The 25535-nt window shown below is 41.4% G+C and overlaps 1 protein-coding gene across 3 annotated transcripts in view; it reads right to left on the bottom strand.

Annotated features, from left to right (window-relative positions):
* Positions 1 to 17286: 17286 nt before the first annotated feature.
* The window catches only part of col5a3a (collagen, type V, alpha 3a), a 50472-nt gene continuing 42223 nt past the window's right edge, over positions 17287 to 25535 (bottom strand). For all 3 annotated transcript variants that reach the window (XM_039825796.1, XM_039825797.1, XM_039825798.1), the window contains 10 exons: positions 25446 to 25499; positions 25250 to 25357; positions 24701 to 24754; positions 22336 to 22371; positions 21830 to 21883; positions 21433 to 21733; positions 21076 to 21188; positions 20823 to 20891; positions 19654 to 19887; positions 17287 to 19450 (listed from right to left, as the gene is read on the bottom strand). In XM_039825796.1, coding sequence (XP_039681730.1) covers positions 19304 to 19450; positions 19654 to 19887; positions 20823 to 20891; positions 21076 to 21188; positions 21433 to 21733; positions 21830 to 21883; positions 22336 to 22371; positions 24701 to 24754; positions 25250 to 25357; positions 25446 to 25499 — 1170 coding nt within the window. In that variant the 3' untranslated portion in view covers positions 17287 to 19303. The remainder of the gene's footprint in view (positions 19451 to 19653; positions 19888 to 20822; positions 20892 to 21075; positions 21189 to 21432; positions 21734 to 21829; positions 21884 to 22335; positions 22372 to 24700; positions 24755 to 25249; positions 25358 to 25445; positions 25500 to 25535) is intronic.

Raw genomic sequence — 25535 nt, 5'->3', positions numbered from 1 at the left:
ATTAATAGAGATGCCAGAGTGAGTAAAAGTGATGTTGAGTCATTGCATGGGGTCAGAGTGCCAGTGTGTTTAACGGTCATGCTGACAATATACACTGTACTAACAGACTCCTCCCTTGTCTTGGTTGCTCTCCTCCATCTTTCTCTCCATCCTGTACAGTTACAGTTTAGAGACCTGGGGCGTTGAGGGAGCTGGGGGAATGTTTTTGAGGTAAATGCAAACAAAGCATAACCCATTTGTCAAAGATGCAGCATTTTTCTCCTTTTTCATCCCTGATCAGTCCAAGAAGGCCAAGAGAAGGAAAAAAATTGAGCTTTAGGGCTGCTGCGTGTCCTCTCAGGCAGGCATTATCTCTCTCTTCCTGTTACCTCACACAAGACTGCACTGTGTTCGACGAATGTGCCACTAAAATCACCAATTTAGAAAAAAGATGCTATACCCCGTTTTCTGCTTCTCTGAACTCATCAACTCTGCCTCTTTCTCTTTTACGCCACATCTTCTCATGGTTAGCTTCAGTGTTTATGTTAGTTATTGACTTATGGTTGTTTGATTGTATGTCATGCTTTGTGGCTTAATCTGGGATTTGTCTCTGTGTTTCTCTTTGTGAGTTTGTTGCTAAAATATTTGAAGCAATGCAACATATCTACTGAAGTGGCCTTAGGTCTAAATTTAACAACCACCAGCATCTCTGTGCTTTGTGTGTGTGTGTTTGTTTCTAACTACCTACAGGCAATCTGCTTGACAAGAAGTACAGTTCTTCAGCATTAGAAACAGCTGTTTAAATAGGACTATTTGTATTGAGCCACCATTGCCAAGCCTATCATTATTTAGATTTTCAATTTCCAGGAGTTGATTCTCTTACAAATAATTGGAAAGCAAGAACACACTTAGAATTAACTGCGCTAGAGCAGAGGCGAAAAAAGAGGCACTTAGTGTTTTGTTCGTGGTTATAGTGAATGTTAGACAGGTGGATAGGCCCATCGAGTGACTAAATTGTAGATCATCACACAAACCTACACAGACAGTCTAATTGGATTTTGTGAAGTTGGAAAACATGAGTTGCTCTATCCATTTTACAAACATTGGAGTCTTTCCTATAACAGAGCATTGTGGTTGTTATTGATCTTCGTAATGTTCCTGCGACTGCAGACGCTGCAGAGTTATTATGCAATTGGACTGAAAGACCATATGCTTCCTGAAAGTATCCAGTATGTTGCATCTACATTAGGGAGTCCATTGGGAACAATGGATAATGTTAAGCTGATGTAGCTCTCTGCCTTTGGCTTAAATTTAATACTTGGTGATTAATACACATGCAGGCGATCTATCACACACAAACACACTACAACATCAACGTGTCAATAAAAACACAGATGGAGAAGTGTTAACCCTGACACCCCTGCAAACATAACACAGATATCTAAACCACCACAAAAGCCTTGCGCAAACATTACAACATATTCTCATGCGTGCATCTCACAGTTGACACCATGCTTCCTAATGAATGTTAAAAAGGCAAAAGCTTGCTGAACATGGTCAATGTGGACCTCTGTTTCTAACCGGATTCATCAAAAGCTGTTATTCTTACAATTAAAATGTCCGTTCTTAAAGGCTCGATTGTCAGATCCGTGCTAAGACAAAGACAGCTCACTACATCTCCTCTATACCTTTTGTACAGATGAGGAGCCTCATGTATTTTCATCTGGAATAATACGTAATAAGTTAGTGATGGTGTGAAGGTCGGGGTCAGAAGGTTAAGAGTGTTCAGTTGCCATAGCAATGCTCGCCCGAGTGCCCCAGAGGGAAAGGTGTGAAATCCCCAATGGCTGCCTGAAGATGGACAAAGCTTTTCACACCCTCTCTTTGGGCCTTGTCACTTTACTACCTGCAGGTAACCAAGGCAACCAGGCCAAGGACAACTTAGGTTCAGTTGGAAATTTTGGCGAGGAGGCCCTGCCATGCTTCTTGACTGTGGCTTGCCATACTTCAGCAAACACTGTCAATCATCATCTAGATGAGCGTGCAGCTCATCTAGATGGCAGTGTGCTCATGTCTCTGTATCAAAATAAAACAACAGTGACACGTTGCCCTCCACAGACTTACAGAATCAACACATTAGGGGAGACTGGTAGACAGATGGTCTACCAAGATGTCCATCTTTTTATTTTTTTTTAAGATTATGTTTTGGGGCATTTTAGGCATTTATTTGGATAGGACAGCTTAGACTTGAAAGGGGAGAGAGAGGGGGGAATGACATGCAGTAAAAGGGCCACAGCATCGAGGAGTAAACCTCTCAATAAGGGAGCCCGCTCTACCAGGGGAGCTAACCAGGGTCCCAGAAGTCCATCTTTTAAGTAAAAAGCACACATATCCAGATGTTAAATACTAGGTGCTGGACAGAAGAACATGTAAAAGACGAAAAAAATAGTAGATAATTCTCCCATGAACATATATTTATTTACTACCAATTGACGCTTTGAGCACCTGAAGAAGAGCTTGATGCTCGAAACGTCACTTAGTGTAATTACATAGTGCGCAGACTCTATTTTCTATCTTTTAATTAGGCCCATACATACACACACAATCCCACCTGCCCATCGCTTTATCTCAAACCATCCCTTTCTCCCCTTCTTCCCCTCACACGTCTCCCTCTGTCTGTTTACCACTGAACGAGCAGTCCTACATGCTCCCTGAGTTGTACTCTGTAGCCTGTGTTTGTGTTTAATTGGATGAAAAGATGATGCATAATGCGGGAGGAAAGAAACATGAGGGAACCAAAGTCCATGTCGCCTGCGGCAATAGAAACCAGCAGCTATTTGTTGTTGACATTTTTCTCTACTGTTTTTTTCTGCTCCATTGAAACAGCAGCAGCTTCATGTTTTTTCATGCACTTAGGGCTTTTATTTCCCCCATTGCAGCCTGTCTGTGATGCAAAGTTACAGAGCATCACAAGATTCCACTCTCCACTGCCACAAGAGTGAGTGTATGTGTGAGTGAGTACATGTTTGTGTGTGTGTGCAGCATGTAGTGGTGTAGTGGTCTCTGAAGTACTGTAGAAGGAGAGCTTTGATGTGGGTCTATCGGAAAAGAGAACAAGCAGGTGGTCTCCTTTAGGGACATGGTGATATAAAGGGTTTACTTCCATTGCAAATAACCTGCAACATGCATCTTCACTTCCGTTTCGATAAAGCAGGACCACTAATGATAATAAAATTCATATTGGAATTCAGGAAACGTGTGCAAGTGAAGTTGTGAGCTTGAGAGAGAGAGAGAGAGAGAGAGAGAGAGAGAGAGAGAGAAGAAAGCAAAATGCCTTATACAATACCTCCATCTGAGCTGTAACATTCCTCCGACCAATAGTAAGGTGGACATGGCAAAAGGTAATAAAACGCTCTTCAGAATGGTGAGAGCTTTGTTACTTAGCTACAGCTAACTCACCTTTTCCCTCATATAGTGCCGTTTGTTAACACTCAGTTCTCGCTGTACTTTATCTCCCAGCAGCCATTTGGACGGACAAATGCCTGCATAGCTGATTCAGGTTGATATCTCCCAGTACGTGTGCTCATTGCTTCCGCGTCCCCGTGCTTTTATGGTACCAGTTATATTCTAAAGAAGAGACCATGACAGAGACCGAGAGGGTGAGAGGAAGAGATAAAGAGTGAGACACCACTAGGATAAAAGAATGGTTTTACATAATTAAGCAGATAGAAGTGATTACAGCAGCTTATCCACAGAGCACAAACTGCACACATTCAGCCTCATTATGAAGTTAAAGACTCCAAACTGTGGCTGATGGCTTAATTACAGGTCCGCAGTGGAATAAATGCTTTAGAGTCATTATGGCAATTCACAAACTTTTTCCTTAACACACAAGCAGTCGTCAGATAAGGTGCTTTCTGTCTTCCCTCATGTTTGCTTTCTCTTTGTCTTCATTGCCACTTTTCCCATCTCCATGGCCTTCTCCTTAGCCCAATGATCAAACACACCTTTCTCGTTTGCCTCTGGATACTATGACCAATTATACATAAAGAAGGGCTTGTCTTTAACCTAACTATACAAATCCTAACTAGGGCCTCTTCTGGTCCTCTGTACTCAAGTTCTAATGCACAACAATTACAGAGAAGCAATGGAAATCTTGGATCTCATGCTCCAACAATGCTCATTAAATATGTATAAAAATAAAATCATGTGAAGTAACAAATGAGACATAATATAGTGCAGAAGTCAAAATATAAAGATAAACTATAATATACAGTATATTAAATATAAAAAATATAATATATATAGGTATGTGTGGTAGACAGATGTGCAGTAATTCAAATGAATAAACTGCATGTAGTATATGCGTAATGAGAAGTAAAAAGAAAAAAATCATTTAAACAGGTTGTAAAACAGTAAAAGTATATAAAGATAAAGTCACAACACAATGGTGAAGTGACATAATGGTAAAATGACAATTTTAGTACTGTGCTGTTATGTAGGGGTTAGAAAGCTGAAGTTGTCCCTCCAGCTTCCACACTCCTCTGCCAAGCTCCACAGAGGCAGGCCGCCGGCAGGCAGCAGAGTGTGGACTCAGCACTTCTCAGGAGTTAGTATCTGAGGGCAGGCACAGGGGCTTTTATTCTCCACCCTGCCTATGCATTATTGAATCAGGGGACTGCCTCAAACCTGAAACTGGACACAGCAAAGAGGCGACATGCAGATTTGATGCATCAATAAATTGCAGTGGAAACGGTGTGGAAGGAAGGCGAGCAGCAAAGGGAAACTGGCAGGATTGGATCAGATAGAGACAGAGCAATGAAAGATTTCTTTATGCTTCAACCACTTATCTTTCAGTTGCACACTTATATATGTTGACATATACATGTATATACAGAAGTCCTGAGACATGTATATTGCACAGACACACACACACACACACACACACACACACACACACACACACACACACACACACACACACACACACACACACACACACACAAAACAAACAAACACACACACACACACACAAAACACACACCCGTGTTCCCTCCCCTGAAGGCCTTCATTAGATAAAAGTAAAACAGCTCTTTCCAGAGCTGCAGTGCAATTATTCAATGAAGTCAAGCATGTCTCTGTGTGACAAAGCAAATTGCTTTTTTCGGTTTGCTGTTCCTGATACAGATAGGGTTTTCAAAATCTGAGGGGAAGCCTCGCGCCACTGCTCCCGACGCTGCAAGAGATACCAGCAGTTATTTACCCCACTGTGTGCTCGTGTTTACAGATGACTTTACGCATGCTTGTGTGCTGTGTATTTGTGTGCAGATAGCAGTGATTTGCTGCACATAGTGGTGTGTGACAATCAATCAGTTTCGTTCCTTATTGCATTCCAGTGAAATCAGGCTTGATTGATGGAGGTGTAGTGTGATGTGGTGTGTTATGGTCTGTGTAGGAGAACGTGATGCCTTGTGCACTACTTAGATAATTATCCTGAGCAGAGTGAAAACAGGCAGGCACGTGCTGCACAGTCGGGGAGGCATGCACCAGGCTTCAGTTAAGTACCTGTAATGTTTGCAGCTGTACCTCATTTCAGGGCTGTAGTCAAGACCACCTTTGTCGAGAGCTAAGACAAGTCCAAGACCCGGACTAGTCGAGACCAAGTCAAGACCGAGTCCAAAGAGGTTCGAGTCCAAGACAAGGCCGAGTCCAAAATGGTTTGAGTCCAAGTCAAGACCGAGTCCAGGACAGAAAACAAATAATGGCCAGGATCTCCGGGAAACTCGAGTCCGGACTCGAGTACTACAGCCCTGCCTCATTTTATTACAGTTTTGATGATGAGATGTTTTACAAGTGGTTTCATTTAGGAACTATAAGCCATTTGATGCAAATATGACGTTCTACTGTATGTGCCAAAAGACTCTTCATCTAAAATCATCAAAATGTCGCTGAAACTAGTATGTTTGGAAGCATGTTGTAACTGGGGATCGTTGTGGTTTAGGTAATTGTTGAGGTCATTTGCATGGATGTGGCCTGAGAAATACATTACCATTTTCTCAGGACTGGCAGATGATTATCCTTCCCGTCATGTTAGGATGAGTGAGAGAACCGTTCAGGGCCACTGACTCCTTATTTATCTTATTCCCGCTCCCTCCAGTAAGGTCCCATTCAATATCCAGGAACTTGGAGTAAGAGAGGGAGACGGAGGACAAGTCATCCAGTGAGAGGGAGAGAGAGAGAGCGCAAGGACAGAGAAGAGCGTGGAGATTTATTTGTGCTGCCTGTCGGTTTGTGGCCACACACGGAGACAAATGCTTATGGGAAGCTCCAGGAATCTCCAATGGATTTTGTAATGATTTTCATTTCTGTACAATATTGACTAGCTGTACATAAGTCTGAAGACATCTTAGTTTATGATGATACTCACAGCTGATTGGAATTGGAAAACAGCAATGAAAGGTTACTGGGAAGCTTTATTTCATATAAATCTTCTTTTATTTCTTATTTTGTTTTTGAAACTCAATGTAACATCATATGCCAAGTAACTCAAGGCCTATATAATGCCTATATCTGGTACTGGTGCTGATGTTGGATTGTGTCTACAAGAGGAGGAGAATCAGGTTTTAACAGGGTTTTTTTTCTGACTCAAGATTAAATATTGTCATTGCTGTCCTGCCACCAAGGAACCTGCGGAAACCTTGAGGCAATACTACATGTCCAAACATCTGGTAATCCAGCTGCTGGCTATTCTGTTGCCATAGAGACATGTTGTTGTCATGCCAACAAGCTAGCCAGTATGTAAAAAAAAAAAAAAATACGAGGATTAGACCACAGAAGTGCTCACAACTTTGCTGTGGAGCGATGGGGTGGCAGTTCCTTTGAAATGACATGGAGGGTTGGGAAGATACATTAACATATATTGAGTTGACTTAGGATGAAAAAGGCCCGGAGAGAGAGAGAAGAGAGAAAGAGAAAGACAGAGAGAGGAGGGGGGACTGTAGAAGCAGAGGTTGACACTTTGTAAGAAAAAGTGAGAGAAAGAGCTTTTGGCATGAAACCGGAGGTAGGAGAGGAGGATTTACTCAATCTATTAATTTTATTCCTCACATGAAATCGTACGAGGTACAATTCCAGTGAAATGTTATCCCATTAGCTCCTTCAACTTGTGCATGATTTATCATATAGCAGAATGTGGCCGTCAGATCGGTTGAATGGCACTCATGGATCCAGCCAAGTCTTGGCGAAAGGACACCACAGCTCCCGCTCCGGCTGGAAACCGATGGAGGCCACCCATCTGACGCCTGCACACAGGCTAGCAGGATGCCCAGCAGAGAAGTCGCAGTTGTTCAATTCCTCCAAGCTTGTCTCAGTGCCCCCCTCTGATGCAGAGATGATCTTGCATGTCCTCGTTGTCGGGGTTGTAACCATAGGTCGTAGTTGATAGTCATCTTCCATTTTTCCTCTGTGTTTACTCTGATGCTTACATTTGAATACTTTGACTGGCCAGGCCAGCAGAGTCAGCAGAAGACTGGTGAGTTGATTTCCCAATCCTGAATAGCGACTTATAATGAGGTGGCCACCTTTTATACATTTTGCGGAGCTGACAGAGAAGCGACTGGAGAGGTCCGCACCTTTTTAGAACTGATTCATCCACACCCAGCTCCTCGTTTACAGCACTGGTTCCACAGAGCTTTTCCTGTTCACTATACAAGCAGTCAAAATACTCATGATTTATGGCCGTCAGTGCTGTCCATATGTGCCTGGAATATCTGATCAACTCCACTGATAGCTCTGTGCCAGCTGGGGGAGAGATGGAGGGAGGCAGGCAGTGAGAGAGACTAAAAAACAAGGCATAGAGGGTACAAATAGAAAAGCAATGGATGAGATGAAAGAAAGAACAAAGAGAGAACAAGAGACAGAGAGAAAACAGAGACATGGGGTAGATGAACATAGACTGAGAATTGAGTGAGAGATGCTTAAAAAAAGAGGCCAACAAATAGAGAGAGAGTGAATGAAGGATAAAGGAACAGTGAGGCTGAGCGGTGTTGGGCCCTGTGGAAGCCACTGACCACTCTAATTATCCTCTATTTTCTTCAAACAAGGCTCAGGCATTGTGAGTCGGTCCCCTGGGACATAACCCGCTCCTCATTTTCTGAGATTCAATTCCACTCCATCCTCCCCTGTCTTTTACATATAAAACACTTTCTTCAATTATTCCTCTGACGTTCATATCTGTATTATTTGACGCCTTTGCCTATTCAGAGTGAATGCTCATTTCGCCCCACTCTACTGTGACTAGAATCAATCCAAGGCTCATTCCAAGATAGGCAGTGTGTGTGTGTGAGTGTGTGTGTGTGTGTGTGTGTGCGGGTGTGCGTGTGCGTGTGCATGCGTGCGTGTGTGTGTGTGTCGTATATAGTTGTTTGTTGAGTATGATTGAAGACAAGACACAGAGCGAGATAGGAGAAAAAGACAGACCAGCAGAGGGAGGGCGACATAATTTAAAAGGAGCGTGCAAATGAGTGTGTGTGTGTGTGTGTGTGTGTGTGTGTGTGTGTGTGTGTGTGTGCAAGAGTCAGGCCAAGGACTAAGTGTGTGGAGTAAGTGTGCTAGAGTGTGTGTTTGGTGTAATGAAGGTGTTTCCAGCTTATGCTTGCCCTGGTCGCTCCCTTGTGTAGGACAGCATGGTTTATTTGAGATCAAATGAGGCTACAATTACACGGTGGATGCCTTTCTCTCTCAATCGATTACAAACAAAAGGAGAATTCCATCAGAGGCTTTTAACTAGAGGTGCTGCTGCATGCATTGCCGTCTATTATAGCGTACTGGCTCATTGTTACTTTGCTTTGACTCTCACAAGAAATGGGAGTTGGCTTTAAGAATAGTGAAGAGTGATTTTCAAAGGGATGCTCTTAAATAGACCTTCAGCATTAAAGTGAAATTAGAGTAAGCAGTCTTCATGTAACACCATTTTTCCTCCCAGGGAAAGCAGTTACTGGCTGCTTAAAAAGTCTAAATCTTCAGATGATATCGTATGCTAATTTTCTTATGAATATTTTAGGTACATCCCCCGCTGTTAGAGGTGGAGACAGTACTATGCTGTGTGTACTAAGCAGATCATGACATGTCTGCAGATTAGACAAGCAAGTAGAGTAACTTAGTATTTCATGTAATAATTTGTCATCAAATAGTTTGGGTAAACTCACCATTTGTTAACAACTACATTCCTCACTAATCCTCATTTGAAAACTTGGTCTCTACGAATTGTGTATGTTTGTTATTGAGCAGTTAAAAAAGGAAAAAACTATTCTGACATGATAAATCTTCACATTTAATTGGATTTGTCATAATCTTGTAAGGTGGCAAATTGGAATAATATGAGAGGAGATTTGGGTTTTGAGGTGTATATCAGTAATAAGTAAGTTTTAATAAAAGTGAACTAACATGATAGCAAACATACTGTCTGGCTAAGTTAAACTGACTGTAGTTCACAAGTTTTCTTTGCCAGATAACCTGTGTTATCTTAATCGGTCTGAAACCAAGTGGCCAGCATGTCTATGGCCTGCTGCTCACTTTCCTGTCTCAACCCTTCTGGTTTGTTTGCTTTACAGGACTGCCTGCTGACTTTAAAAAGCCTGTTTTTTGATTACTGTTTTTAGTAAACTGCCTGTTAAGCCTTCATGCCAAGTGATTTGTTAACATTTGAGTCCAGTGTGTGTCCTGTTGCCAGTCACTGTGACACATACACATCCAAATGAAAGAGAACAACATGGGCATCCTATTGAAGTTCTCTCTCTATAGCCACCTGTGAGATGTAATGCCAATAATCGTTGGCATTTGAGCCCTGGAAAAAAAGATATGGGCCTCTTTCACTTGCTAACTGATGTTATTCGCTTGTAAGATTATTGTTTGGGCATTTTAGGCCTTTACTTATGTAGGACAGCTTAAGACATGAAAGGGGAGAGAGAAGGGGAACCAGGTGAACTATCCAGGTGCCCGCCTTGTCACTTTTAAAAGTGAGGTGTTTGTCAGCGATATCAGCAGCACTAGCTGCTATTTCAGATTACAAGGTGCCTTTATATTCAATGTTAGTATAACAAATATGGCTTAATGTGCAATGTGCGGTAAGCACGTTGCTGTAATGTATAAAACAGGTAGCTCTAATGTTAATTGATTGAAGCAGATTGTCAGTGCTGTGCTGTTTGGTGCACAAAACACACACACTGGCAGTTTATGTGGCTGTAATTTGGAGATGCTCTCTCCACGTTGCTACTGACACAGGTAGCATTTGGTGCTTCTTGAGTTTTGTCTTGGTTGACAATGCCAATAAAGTAAGTTCAAAATGGAACTAGATGAAACCACATGAAATTAACGCATTTTACACCACATTTGTATTTTTACACATTGAGCATCACCTCAGCTTCAAACATAATCACACGAAGTTGTGCGATGGAGCTAAGTAAACAACAGACTTCTACATAATCAACAACAACTGTCATCTTCACTGTAGACTGCTGGGAACTGCAGAGGGTGATAATATGAGAGAGCTACAGATTTAAGCTTAAATATTATCCTGGGAAAACCCTGACGAACTTCCGGCAAATTTGACATTTGCTCTGCAAGTCAGTCTGGCCAAGAGCCCATTCAAGCCCATTTCCAATTTTTCCAAATCGAGGCACCAATCACAACCGTTGAGGCGGGATTTATGCGATGATGATAGCGCAGCTGTAGCTGCTACGTCACCCGGATCGTTGTTCTGATTGGTTGAAGGACTATCCAATTGCGCCCAGAGGCATTTGAACGGCGTCCGTTGGTGACGCCCCTTTTGGAAATGGGCCTTGAATGAACTTGCCCAGATGTCTGGTGTCAACCAGTCTACTTAAATATGTTACTTTGGATAAATAACTTGCTTGGATTTGTGTGGGAGGTGGAGAGTATTTCTGTGTCGTGTACTGCTTTTAATAGAGAGGTCTCAGGATGCTTTGCCATCTTTGATTGTAGGCATGCATCCCAAGTGTTTGAAAAACAAAGAGAACTCAGATTTCAAGACAAATCAATTTAGATGTTGTACTGCAATTTGCATTTTGTCATTCAGCAACCAGGATTCTGTCAAATCCATCGATGATTTGAAGTGAAATGGAGAAGAACGGCATATAACACATTACCCTCTAATAAAACGTGTGACCGATCATATTCCTAGCCAGATTTCAAAGAACACCAGTTCGTGACCACTACTGGCTTGCAGACATTTTGTTACTCTCTTTATGCAATTTGCAACGGTTTTATTTTGAAGAGCAACATGACACAATTATAAAAGTAATGAATCCCACACCCAATACGTACTGTATCTAGGTCACCTTGTGTTAGCATTTTTAACTTTCTTTAAAGGTTGTCAAAAAAGAAGGAAAGTGAGGAAGTCAATTAAGGTGGCAGACATTTCTTCAACAATGAGTTTAGAACCATTTAAATAGTGAATAAAAAAATTTCTGTCGGCGCTGTCTTAGCCTTAGTCTTTTGTACCTTTTGCACTCTGGGTCTCATTCAGAATTTACATCCGGCAGGTGGTTTCCATATTCAGTGAGGGGCTTGCCCCAAGGGGTGGTGTGAGCACATAGGCACACTCGGCTCATGCTATCAGGGGAAAGGCAGGATCGGCCTCCGCTCCACAGAAAGCACAGGGGACTCAGATGAAGGAGATAAGAACTGTGTGTATGTGCGCTGGTTGTAGGCACATCTGCATCAGATTGTGTATATGTGTATATATTTTCATGCTTTGTGTGTGTTTATGTGCAAGTGTCATACATAGAGGAAAGCCTGCTGTTCCAGTCTGCTGGCTGACAGACAGTCTCTTGGTTAATGAGCAGCTGTCGGCCATCACTATTCATGAGCCCTGTCACTCACCTCCTCTCTCAAAGCACCAGCACCTGAAAACCCTAGTCTCTCATTAGCACTGCAGCTGCATATAGGCACACACATCAACACACAGTCTTTCTAACATAAGCATACATTCATTCTACAACATGACCGTAATACTTGTACATGTGTATAAAGAAAAGCATACATTGCACGGAGCATCAGTGGAGCCGCATCTTCAATAGAAATTCAAATTCAAATTGAAGCATTGTGGTTAAAACAGAATAGGTTTGGCATAGCATTCAATCAGTGCATGGCTGCACTTTCATCTGATGCAGAAGGCTGTTTGATGTGTCCTAGAGGAAATAGATAGAGAACTGGGGTTTAACTAAATACCTCTGTTTTTGCAGCACTGTATGGGGGATAGTCAAAGAAAATGAAACACCAGCATTAAGACTTTTCTCAATGATAGTGGCTTTATGCTAACATTGGCCTGCTTTCTCTGCCTTTATACCCCCATATATCAACTATACCCCAAATAAACCGGTAAGGGCTTATGAGTAACAAAGACTGACACTTCTATCGTTACATGGTATGCACTATTTAAGAGCCTTCTGTATTTATTTGAATTGTTGAATTTTAGAGAAGGGCTTGGCAGATAGCTACTGTCAGGTGTGGTGTGGATTGCAAAATGATCAACAAACGCATTAATGATTACAGTGTTTCCAGCTTTCTCTGATTTCTTCTGTGCCAGGAGAACTGAACCAAGTCAAAGCTACTAATACACTTTTGTGTGACCATACTGTGATTGTATACTGCATATGTATGTGTTAGATAAAGAGATTGTTGACCATACAGTATTAGTATGAAAAAAGAGATAACAAATAGGAATAGGATAAGAGGAAATCAGAGTTAGTGAGAAAGACAGACACAGAAAAACGAGTGACTGCAGGAATAATTCCCGATTGCAGATTCAGAATATTGCTTCATGTCTCAGGTTGGTTCTGAATTATTGAAGAGCAGCAGAGTCAGGCTCAATTGTACTCATTACTGTGAAACACATGGAAGCATAATTCAAAGGTTGCCAGTTGCACCGGCAAGTGGAGAGAAAGGGATGTACTTTATCCCTCAGCAGGTGTATTGATTACTAGGCCTTATCCATTTTGCTGATATAAGTACAGAGATTACACCACATTGGTAATTTCATACAAGTGACAGAAAACTTATTGCCTTCTCCAACCACTATATAAGTTTCAGCACCCTCACACCTTTTCTCTATATCTCTTGTTAGACTTAATGAGTCTTTCCTGGTCCGTCACACAACGAGCTCTGCTTCCGATGCTTTTGCAAGATTTATGTTAAAGTGTCTAGGTGCTCGTGACTTGCTGCTGCATCTGATTTTGTCTGATAGAAAAACAACTGTGTCAGTGCCGCTACAGGAACTGGGGTGCATTGATCATTCACAGAGGTAGAGAGAAGGAAAGGGGAGGGACAGTTGAAAAAAAAGGGGGTGATGGAGTGAGACGGAAGATGAGTATTTCTTTGCATTCAGGACCACAGACAAGAGCAGCGAGACTCATCGAGATGAATGGAAACGATTAGTTTCCCTGTTTTTTTTAACTGAGGTCTGAGCCAGTGTACTCCCACAGCTAAATCACTCAGTATCTGTCTCTCTCACACTCTTTCCTTCGTCTCATCTGATTTATGGGAAAAAACATCTCTATTGAGCGATGGGGTCATTCAGTTACCACTCTCTCTCGCTTACTCTCATTCAAGATCAAATCAGAGACACACACACACACACAAAGCCGAACACAGATCCCCTGTGACTATTCCTACTGTTTTCCTGATCAGGGCTAAGTTTGTTCAGTAACACTCTGTGCCATGGATTTATGAACAATTGTGCATTTTTAAATTGGCCTGAGTGATTCATACAACACACAATCAAGTAACTCTCTTTCTCTACCGTCCTGCTCTCTCATTCTCATCATACATCAATTTCTCTCCGTGTCCCTCTACCACTGTGGTAAATAAGACACCAGTGATTACCTTGGCTGTCTTGGGGAGCTTGCAGACAACTCAGTCCTCCCTTTACTGGGGAATAAGTTAAGTGAGTATGGCATGACAAGTAGTAGTTATGGCTGTGGACGCTGAGAGCTGCAGCAGACGGCAATTGAGGAGTCGGTGTGTGTGTGTGTGTGTGTGTGTGTGTGTTGGAGACAACAGGGGTTTTCTCAAGCTGTGGGTTTGAATCTGGGCTCTCTGTCTACCAGATAATTATCTGACACTCTTTCAGACTCACAGGGCCTTGGGCTTCCAAACCGTCACTGCACTGTGTCCACTTGCCCAGGGATTTCCATTGCCCTCCCTTGCCTTCAAGTCATTTTTTCAAACTGCTTTACTAATGTTGGCTTTGTCGATAAGCGCTTTTGATGGAAAAAGCATCTGCGGAAAGGATGCCCCCCACCCTTCCTGAGATAAAGGAGCAGTGGATGGGACCTGGCAGGAGAGGCGCTCGCATGCACACTAATAACAGTACCCCTGCTTAGCCACAAGTGCTCATGACTTGACATAGCCACGCAGACACATCTACAGGCCTATGCATCAAGGAGCACATTCAGCACAAGCTAGAGATGATCCAAGTTATTCTGCATCACTTACAGTACAAGATGCTAAACTGAGAGCAGCATGCACACTGATACACACATCAGCGGCGTGGAAAATAATGTCTGCTGTTATCTACTGTGACACAACATGCGGATTTGGGTGGATGTGTTGAGACCAAGGGAGTGTCCCTGTCCACCCGGAAATGTAGATATTCCCATTGTTTCTCTCTTTAATGAACGTCTGTTTAATTTGTACATTTCTCAGTGTGAATTTTGAGACACGTTAAGCTAAGTTAGAATCAATGTCACAGGAGAGGAGCTGAGGGTATTGGCAACTAGGGAGAGTATAGAAGAGAGAATAGACAGTCCTACAAACAACAAAGAAATGTCTTGAACATTTTCCACTTCAGAATAATGAGAGAGAGAGGGAGAGAGAGAACAGAGATGAGAGAGAGAGAGAGAACAGAGATGAGAGAGAAGGAATAAGAGAGACAATCTTGTATCTAATATGCAACAACTAAGGATCCTTCTGCCTGTGGGTTACACTAATGCACTCCTGGGCCTAAAAGTAGCTCATCAGTGCCAACTATAGACCCACAGCTCTTTAATGAAAGAGCAGTAAACAGCAATGCAGAGTTGGCCAGGAGCTTAGCACAAAAGTACACATCTGTACGGTAAAGCTTACAAGATAGATATTCTACATATTAGTTTAATGTTATTTCTGTGTCATGCCAAACATTTGATCCATCCCACATGGGATTACAAGACACCACAAACCTATTTAGCAAATGTCTTCCGTCGCATATACAAATCATTTGGAGAAATACATGAATACAAGTATATATACACATATATACACACATATACGTATATACTGCAGATATTGTTTGCAGCTCAGAGTGCATCAGGTTTGCTGTGTTACCCTCTAGATACAACAGGAGAGATACTACAAAGATATTATTATAAGATAACAATCCTGTCCAGACTGCATTAAAAGACAGAGCACTACAGGGCTGGTGTCTTCCAGAGATCATGCTCCCAATCAATAATACAGCGTTCAGCAATCCTTTGAATTAAGTTACAAAAATCTACTTTTGTAAGCTTCACTGACATGAAATGAAAAAGGCAAAACCATCTGTTGAAATAAAATCATAAAATAAATAAGACATCTTGCTTGGAAAGAGCAAGTCTTTTGGCTGCTTATGGTACACAAAATTACAATTACTAAAAAAGACAGACAAGCTTCCTGTATCATCTCTACAACTAACATGCAGTGTTGTAATTTTGTAGTATCGGTGACATTAAACAGCTCCTGGGACATCTAAAAGAAATAATTATTAAAACATCTACTTTTTGATTGTTTTCTTTTTTAGGCACAGGGATTTGACAGAGACTGTAGAAACCTTCACTCATCCACACCTTTCAGCGTTGTTGTATATTTGTTGTTTATATTTGTGAGCAAAAAATACTAATTTTCCTCATGCAGGAATGGATTTCCATGGGATTTCCACAGACTTTAACATAGCTGAGCTCCGGGATCAGCTGGATGAAGAGCTCTTCTCAGTGCTTTGCTCAAGCTGGTTTATCTCTGTGCAGTGGAGAGACTGTGTATCAATGGTTTCCAAACAATTGTCATGTTTGACGACTCAATTCTTGGAGTGTATAATTGTGTATATTAGTGATAAAGATGTTTTGCTCTCAACAGAGGAAATAGTTTTATAGCACTGTAGTGACAAAGGTTCAGTGCTCAGCAGAAAAAATACAAGACTTTGGAGATGTCACAGGAATGGTGGGCACTGGAGGGTAGAATGTGATGTAAGCAAGGGAAAAGGGCATAGTGCCCTGGAAATACCATATTGACAGTCACACTGCTCTGCACTCTGCTTGATCATTATTCTGAGTTAGTGGCAACAGATGACCTTTCCTGGTCAAGATCTTATAGTGGTTAAAATTCAATTGAGTGGAAGGGAGCAGAAAGGAGAAAAAAAAAATAACATGGTAACCTTTATTCTGCCATTGACGCTAACCTTGAACAGTGGGCCCCAAAGGGGATGAGCGCCTTGTACTTGTGCGAGAGAATAGGCTTTTGAGTGTGCATGTGTGTGTGTAAATGCACAAGTCTGTGCGAATGGAGCAAAAAGCAATTATTGCGTGTGTTTGTGGTAGCAACAGAGATAAGTAGAGAGAGTATGTGAGAGGGGTACGAAGAAATTCAGACACTGCGTGAGCTTAGAATTATAAGGTTCTATCTCCGTTTAGGGTAGTTCTGAGATATTGAGCATCAAAGTTTTTACATCCCAGCTGGCAAAACTGTTATGTAGAATAATCTACTATTAATAGAGGAGATAATAATAATAATAATAATAATAATAATAATAATAATAATAATAATAATAATAATAATGGAGATAGAACCTTATAATTCTAAGCTCACGACTGGTTAAACATCAAGTAGCCATTAGGACTTTTACCATTTCTTTTTGTCTGTCTCACAAATCACAACAGCTCTACCTTCACCAAACTGACCAAATCTCCACGACTGCATTTCTGATCTTCATCCCATTTAATTAGTGACCTCTTCTCTTGTTCTCACCATTCATCCTTCCATTTCTTCTGTCTATTGAGGACTGAAACAGAGCTAATTGAAATAAATGAACTGGGAGCAAATCAGAGTTGATTACATCGGCTATGTGGGGATGCTGATTGCAAGCTTGTTGAGGGAATGTTGCAGAACTAGCTCGTAATGAAGAGCCGTGCTTGTGTATTACACTCTGACTGGACATTGCAGACAGCCACATGTCCTCATAGATATTGTTCTAACCCGCCTGTCGGGAAAAAGATAACAGAATGATTTCTTGTTTATTTTTATTCGCACATCCATTTTTGACAAATACACTTGTTTTTCATTCAGGCAGCAGATTACTGCTCATAAAGTCCTCAGAATAACTGTACAGTATATAAAATTAGTACAACAAACAATATACACAGGAGGGACAGCGCAGGATGGGACAGAAAGAGAGGAGTTAATTACTGGAATGTTTAAATGCTGTGAAACAGAACACACGCTGGGCACACAGCCTACTGTTTGAGTCGGAGAAGATAGACAGAGCATTAAGATTTCATTTGCTGAAGGGAAAATCATGCGTAAAATGGAATTCACATACATACGTCATTTCTGTAATATTTCACAGCTGTAGTAATAGTGTCATCTAAAAACAAATCCTGGAGCTGCTCCACAAACAGTGAATAATGGAATAACATGGCTTTATAATGGCACTGGGATGTGAGGACAATTTGTGATTCAAGGCTCTACAATTTTCAAAGATAATTTGAAAGAAATATATTAATAAAACCTACAATGGATTAGGTTCTCACGTTACCTGATGACACTTTTAACTCCAGTTCTGATGCTGTAATTTCTAGTTTAAGTAGACAGTTGTTTGTATTCTTAGATACTGGCTTAACTATCCAATATCAGTGAAACAGCACGATATAAATTCGGTTTAAGATGAATTTTGCCTTCAAAGCTATCAACCACATTGCTCTGAACTGTCCCTAACCTCCTTTCACTGGCCCTGTGAAATTGGCACAATCACCCAGAAGATGTGCAAAAAAACACAGTAGACTAGTGCCCAGCCTCTGAGGTTGTTTTGTGCTGCTGAGCAATAACCCTCTCCTTCTGTAGCCCTATAATCCTGCCCACAGAGACATTCAAACACAGTGACACAAAAATAACAGGATCATCTATAGCACCGAAGAGCAAATCATGTCAAATGAACATGCAGAAACATATCCAATAGTCAAATTTCAACATATGAACAAAACAGAGAAAACAAGAAACTCTTGAATGGGGCAGAAACATGAAAACAGCAGTTATAAAATGCTTTCGAGAGATGCGTGAAATTTCTCTTGGTATAAAGAACTGCAGTTACTGTAAGACTAGAGAACATTTTAACTAGCATGCTCTTAATTCTTGCCCTGGAATATCCCCAACCTAGTTGCTGAGGTATGTCATAGTATGTCCATACCACAGTAGAATGGATGTTAGTCTGACATATACAGTACTGTAGTCCTTGGGAATATGGTGGGCTCATAAAGCTTATTATCAAGCCCATGGAGGGAAGCAGTCCAATAAAGGAAACAACTTTATCTGTTCAAGTAAATTTCGGGTTCAATAACTAGCTATGCCTATTGAATACTAATCAAGGTAATTCACTGAGCAAACTGCAGTTGAAGGATATAAAGGACAATTTATCATTCCTGCACACAGGACATTAATGACGGTGCTTGTGTGGAATTAATATGCTAGGCTAGTTCACAATTGCTATGCAATTGTCATTAAAGTGAAATCTGAGCATGCAAATGAGTATGACAACGTCTCGTTGTAGTCTTTGTAAAACATCAGGGAGCAACTAGTTCATCCAAGGTCTGAAAAGACCCATACCGCAGAATGACAGACTATTCCTTTCTGGTCTCATCGGACAGATCTGTCTTGTTTATAAGTGGTCATCGTCAAGTGGTGCAGTCCTCATAATCCTAGAGGATCAATTGCAGCACACTCAAACAGTGAGAGAGAAAAAGAAAACAAAAACACTTAAAATTAAACATATCTAATAGGATTATTTCCCTTTGGTAAATGTGCTTTGTTCCCACTGGTAGTTGTCCTCTTTTTTGTCATTCTTCTTATTGTTGTAAAGCCATAGAAGCTATTTCATTGGCTGCTGAAGAGTCTTGAATAATATACAACAAACTCACCACATACAGGAACATAATATAATAAATATTGCTTGGGGCAGCGGTAAAAGTCCAATTTCTTTTACTAAAAACTTGCTGTGCAGGTCTTTTTGTTGTTTTTTGGCAATATTTTAACCATTGAAGCATACTCGTCCAACTTGGAATCCAAACTTCTGGTTGCTGTTGCCAAAGTCTGCTGGAGCCACATCTATAATAGGAAGCAGCTCTGCCGAGGGGGAGTCAATCTCTAGAACAGTCCTTTCCTGACCTTTGCGGAACTGAAAGAGAAAAATGAAAGCCATTATTAGAATTTGCTTGGCTTAATATGACTAACCAGATCCCCCCACTTTCTTGCCTAAATCCCTATTCAAGTCAGTGATTTAATGGCTACCACAGCAACACAATTGATACACACATTAGTTTCATTAAGGCTAATTCTTATTTGTCCAGCTAGTCGCTTCCCCTTTTCCCCTGCACTGACCTGGCATCCATCATGCACTGCACTGATGAAGGGGCTTTTGGCTTGTGTCAGCTCCTCGTCATTGCTGCCCCGGAAGCGGAGGGCAAGCTGGTAGGAGAGGGATGTGCTGTCAAACCAGCCTGCTGAGTTCTGACAGGTATAGGTGAAGCTCTGCTTGGCTGTGGCGCTCAGTAGTTTGAGGAAGGTCAGCTGAACTACATGCACAGGGTTCCCATCCCTGTCACTGTAGGAGAACTGGATGACACAGATACACAGGAATTAGTGTACTACATAGGCAGAGAAATAATATATGCACTATAGACATATCCTTAAAACAGTATTACCCTTAAATTACACAAAATCTCTCAAAGAGACATATCCACTGGAAAAACATGTTTGAGACTATGATCGGTCTCAGACATATATGAGTTCTAATTTTAATTACATCATGAAATTACAAGTCCCCCATCTTGTGTTGATGAAGGAGTTTTTGTAAGAAAGGATGCAAGGGTGAAAAAGTTACAGCAACTTCTTTTCAGAATCAGAACAGACAGGGAAAGTAAAGTGGGAAGTAAGAAAATTAAGGAAAGGAAAAAAACCTACGCAGATCCAAGGACTGTGTGAGAAAGTCAGTGAATTGCAATTGTGCAGCTCTGTGATTATCTGAGAGGGTTATGAGACCTCTGATCAGGTGCACATAAAAGGCCAGTGCTTTGAGCGTGCTGCCCTGAATGCTAGTCACAGCTGGCAATGGCTCTGTGTGAGTCATCCAGACTGCTGAAATCAACTGCTGGCAATATTAAATCAACTCTCTCATTACAGATGGACTAATACATTGATACCAAATTATTAAATGTGCAAATATACAAATAAACTAAAAGCATTCACATGAAATTGTGTGCACATGGATCAAAACATACACACACACACACACACACACACACACACACACACACACACACACACACACACACACACACACACACACACACACACACACACACACACACACACACACACACGCCAACACAATCATGTGAACACACTCGTACAAGTGCTTGCTCCTCAATCATATGCATGAATATCATTCAAACACTCTCAATTAGGATGAGTAATTCAGCTGAAAAAAAGACTGCCTGGCATTTGGAGCCAGCTGAGATTAATGGTTGTAATTCTTTTGTTTTTTTTACCTGCTTGCCTTTCCTGTATTGGCTGTACCAGCTTCCTGGCTTCTCTTTGTTCCACGCTGCTAATTTCACCTAGACACAGAGAGAGATAGAGAAAGAAATAGAGAGAGAGAGAGAGAGAGAGAGAGAGAGAGAGAGAGAGGGAGGACAATGAGTAAAATTTGAGGCTTAAGGGATATAGGGAGTGATTTGTGCTCTGATGTAATATTACGAGGTCGGCTTTGTAAAGGCTGACAGCAAGAGATTGGAGACTTACATTCTCAATCCTCTTGTCAGGGTAGAGACATGTCTCTCCATCAGCTGTGAAGTTACAGTAGACCTTGATGGAGTCTCTGTGACAGCCCTGGTTAGGATCAATCCAGTAGTCTCCTGCAAAATGCACAAAGAAAGGACATCAATCAAGCACCAGATGTTGATATAATGAGCACATCGAGGGAAACCACATGATAGCATGCAGCTGGGAAACAATAAAGAGGATTTTGACTTAAAAAGGGTGTACGCTAGAGGATGTGTGCATGTTTGCTGTAGTTTTTCCTGTATGAAACTTTGAAGGTGGTTATATATACTGTATATATATAATGGACATCAATTATGAAGCAATGTCTTTGCTAACCATCTTTGTAGTCAGGCTGGACCATCATGAGCTCTTTGCAGGTCCGGGCAGGGCTCTCAAAGGTTCCTAGGGGCCTCCTCATCACCTCCACTTCTGTTTTCATTGAAGACAGGGTGGCAAAGACTTCTTCCATTCCCTCAGCGTCCTCTAGAGGCTGATCTCCCTGGAGGAACTCCTCCACATCCAGATCCACATCCTCCTCTCTGGATGGGGCTGCTCCTCCTGCACGGTCAGAGTGCCTTCGTCTCTTCCGCCTGCCCTCCCTGATAGGCAGGGGCTCAATCATTGTCGCAGGGGGTCCCTGGAGGTCGCACAGAGAGGTGAGCAAGAGTTGAAAGGGAAAGAGGGTAAAGCTGGCACTGAGAAGGCCATCATGTGGAACATTGGCGGTACTCACTGGGGGTCCGGGGGGGCCAGCAGGGCCTGTATCTCCTCTGGGACCAACCATACCCTGTAAAATGGAAGAAGACAAAACTTTGTGTCAATCATGTCTCACCTGGAGCCTCTCTCACACCACTTGGCTAAATCCCAGCTTTATCCAGGCAGATATGGCTGCTTATAGGATTATCCAACTGTGTGCATCAGCACTCTGTGGTCAAAGCCTTGGCTCTCAAGACACACTATAGTGGCTTTCATAACATCACACAGACCAGAACCAAATCCTATTAAAAGGGCCCGATGGAAAAATCACACACAAGGCAAGCGTGGCTGTACAGCAGGCTTTTAGTTCCAAAGACATGCGGTAAACACAGTAGAGCATTATGATTGTGACGTATGGTACATTTAAGCCAGCAAGCACACTTTTTCTCTGTTCCCCAGCATATGTTCCCAGCAGCTGCTAACCAAGCTGAGGTGTGAGTACAGCAATGGCAATGTATAAATAAGACAGATTACTATACTCACCGTTTCTCCCTTTGATCCTTTATCACCAGCTACACCCTATTAGTGGAGAGGAGGAGTAAGTAAGCACTAACAACATAAATAAAAGTATAAAAGCTCAGAAAACTGTCTAATTACTCAAGTATACACTGCAAAATACTAATCAGATATTCACTGGAAAATCAGGCAACTGCTTAGCAACAGGACAGGTAATGGTCAAAATCTTTACTTTTACAACTAGTTTAAATGAATAATAACAGGACTGTATGAATAAAAAAATGAAAATCCTTATAATCGTATATGACCTTTAAATAAGTATTCACTGAGTTTCAGTGAGTGAAGAAGTGATCACAATTTGCCCCAAAGTGTAATGACTGTTCTTGGTGATGCCTTAAGTGAGAGACACTGAGTATGTTTACATGCACACCAATATTCCACTATTATTCTGAATATGACAATATTCCAAATTTGATACAGGTCATGTAAACAGCATATTCCTGTTAGATATTCCGAATAAGGCCTTTTTCCGAATATAGCATTTTCCGATTAAGACGTGGGATATTCTGGTTTTATTCGGGTTTTAGAGGCATTCTTTGGACATGTATGCAACGCATTCGGAATATGCGTCTCAATCTGGGTTTTTACCACAGTTTATGGCATCTTGCCTGTTCACGGCTTATGGTCAGCTCTGTGCGTTGCTATGGTTGCTGTACACAAACCAACCAGCCAACAGTTTGCAAGGCTGCAGACCCGATAAGAAGGAGAAACACAGCTACTTTTAAACATTATCACAGACTTGGATATCAACAGGTTTTTGGATATGCGCACACATCGCTACGCTGACCTTTTCAGGATGCTGGTTGAAGGAATGAAAGAGGAATGCTGTATTTGCACCGTATAGCAAGTCTGCCACTGCTGGTAAACTCTGAAAAAAATGTATTTTGCACGGCTACGTGTAAACAGTAATATTAGTGGAATATTCACTTTCATTAGCCATGGAAATAGCTCAGTCGAAATATCGTCTTTTCCGGAATAAGAGCAAAAAACAGAATATTATGTGCATGTAAACGTAGTCACTTTCTTAAAACCTCATTGCCTTTCTTGTGTTCTTCCCTTGACACATGTTTTTTCTATCTGTTTTAATTTTACACCTGCATCATCTTTGCAAAAGGATGTTTTAAGATTAAAAGATAAAATTACTGTTTATTTACATAGAGCCTGGTGGGTTTAGCGAATGCAATTTCATGGATGTTTTTATGTTTAAAAAAAGGATATTGCTCTTTAACAGAAAGGTCAACCTCCTTAGAAATCATTTCCCTAATGTTGTCAGACACTTAGAATAATCTTTACTGACAATGGCAAAACAAGCAGTTTTGTGAAGGTAAATACAAGCTGAACAATTGCCCTATAATTTACATTGTAGCTTGTTTCACTGACTGCCAACTGCAGCGATCTTGCTTAATACTGGACCAATGTCAAAGATTGTTGTTCCCATCAGACACAAAAACATAGGAAAATAGGGTCCAGAAAAGAGAAAAGAAAACGGTAGTTACCCTATTAACAAGACGCATGTGGGCAGTTCAACAATTACAGTTTTAAACTAATTATGTTATTAGTTTTATTATGAACAATTTTGACCTGCAGCATCTACATAAATTGGTTTCCAGTCACCAAAAAAGGCATAAACAGGTTCCACGTCTTTTCATGCATCTCTTATTGCTTTGAGCATCAGTCGGTGATGGAGCCATTCAGCTTAAAGAGTTTATTATCGCCTACTTTACATAAAAACTGTCCCAAAACAACATAGATATTCTAAATGCAACAAGCAGTCAGCCTGCAACTATGTTTGTTGATGATTACTGCTTCTTGTACTTTATTTATGGTTTGGTCATCATAAATCTTAAAGTACTCCGAAGCGTTTCAGCATACAAGCCTTCGTCAGGGAGTCAAAAATGGATTGACTCCCTGACGAAGGCTTGTATGCCGAAACGCGTCGGAGTACTTTAAGATTTATGATGACCAAGCCATAAATAAAGGCTTAGTATTTTTCTAAAAGAGAGTGCCTTGGAGTTTCCTTATTGGTTTCTACATTATGATTATCCCATCCAAAGAGCACCTCAAGCTAACTTTTTGAGTCCAGGAAGCGCTCCGCTACAGACATTTGATGCTTCTTGTACTTGTTTAGAGGAGTATTATAAGTCATTGTCAAAATTATTTTATGCCATGTGATGGACAAAAACAGTATGTGAACAGGTTGATACATATATAAAGATTCTTTACTGAGAAAGTAGAGATGTAAGCATTCCTTAGGCTTAACACTCAAATGACTTATCATGTAGGGTAGCTGAAAACATAATCGTCCATATACTGTAACAGCTGTGTCACTTACTGACAGTCCAGGTGGTCCAAGTGGGCCAGTGGGACCAGGTGTGCCAGGCGTCCCCTAGATATGAAGACAGGCAAATCTTGTTAGTGAACTGAGTTTCCTTTTGTGTAGAAGTGTATCAGATGCATCATGTTTAGGGCTTGGTACGTTTAAAGAATTACAACACCAGTATCAATACCAGTACCTTTAAAGTGATACCGATGCCAAGAGTACTTCATTTTGTAGTATTTAGTAGATTGTATTTTTTTGATTTGACACTGAACTGCCAACTCTGTGAAATACACCACGCTCAACTATATATATGCAGACTATATGGGTTGTACTGTAGCTGCTGCGGTAGAGGGCCAATCACACGGTGCATTAAATCGATGAACGCTTCCGGTGATTGGCTGCGAGCACAACCACACAAATACAGTAGTCATTCTTTTCTAGATCTGGGTACGAAAAGGATCGAATGCAGGTATCGTTTGACTAGAGATATTTCTGTATTTCTTGTTACTGGGTTATTTTGGTACCAATACCCAGCCCTAATCATGTTTCAACCAAATGTACCTCATCTCCTTTAGGTCCTTGTGTACCCTGGTTCCCTGGCAGGCCTCTATCTCCCTTCTCGCCAGGTTCTCCTGGGGGCCCAATTAGACCGATCAACCCACCATGACCCTGCAAACAGAGACATGGTTCATCAGCATGGTTTTCCAGGGTTTAGACTAGTACAGAGTGTTCTCTCTGTCAAGGGCTAAACACTCACTTTATCTCCCTTGTTTCCAGGGTCTCCTTTTAATCCTGGAAGCCCTGGTGGCCCCTGTTAACAATGGCAGATGTATTAGTTGCCCAGTGC

The sequence above is a fragment of the Perca fluviatilis genome, chromosome 15, assembly GCF_010015445.1.
Source record: "Perca fluviatilis chromosome 15, GENO_Pfluv_1.0, whole genome shotgun sequence".
In the NCBI taxonomy this organism is placed as follows: Eukaryota; Metazoa; Chordata; class Actinopteri; order Perciformes; family Percidae; genus Perca; species Perca fluviatilis.
Note: the sequence above shows the minus strand (reverse complement) of the source record. Positions and strands in the feature narration are given on the sequence as shown.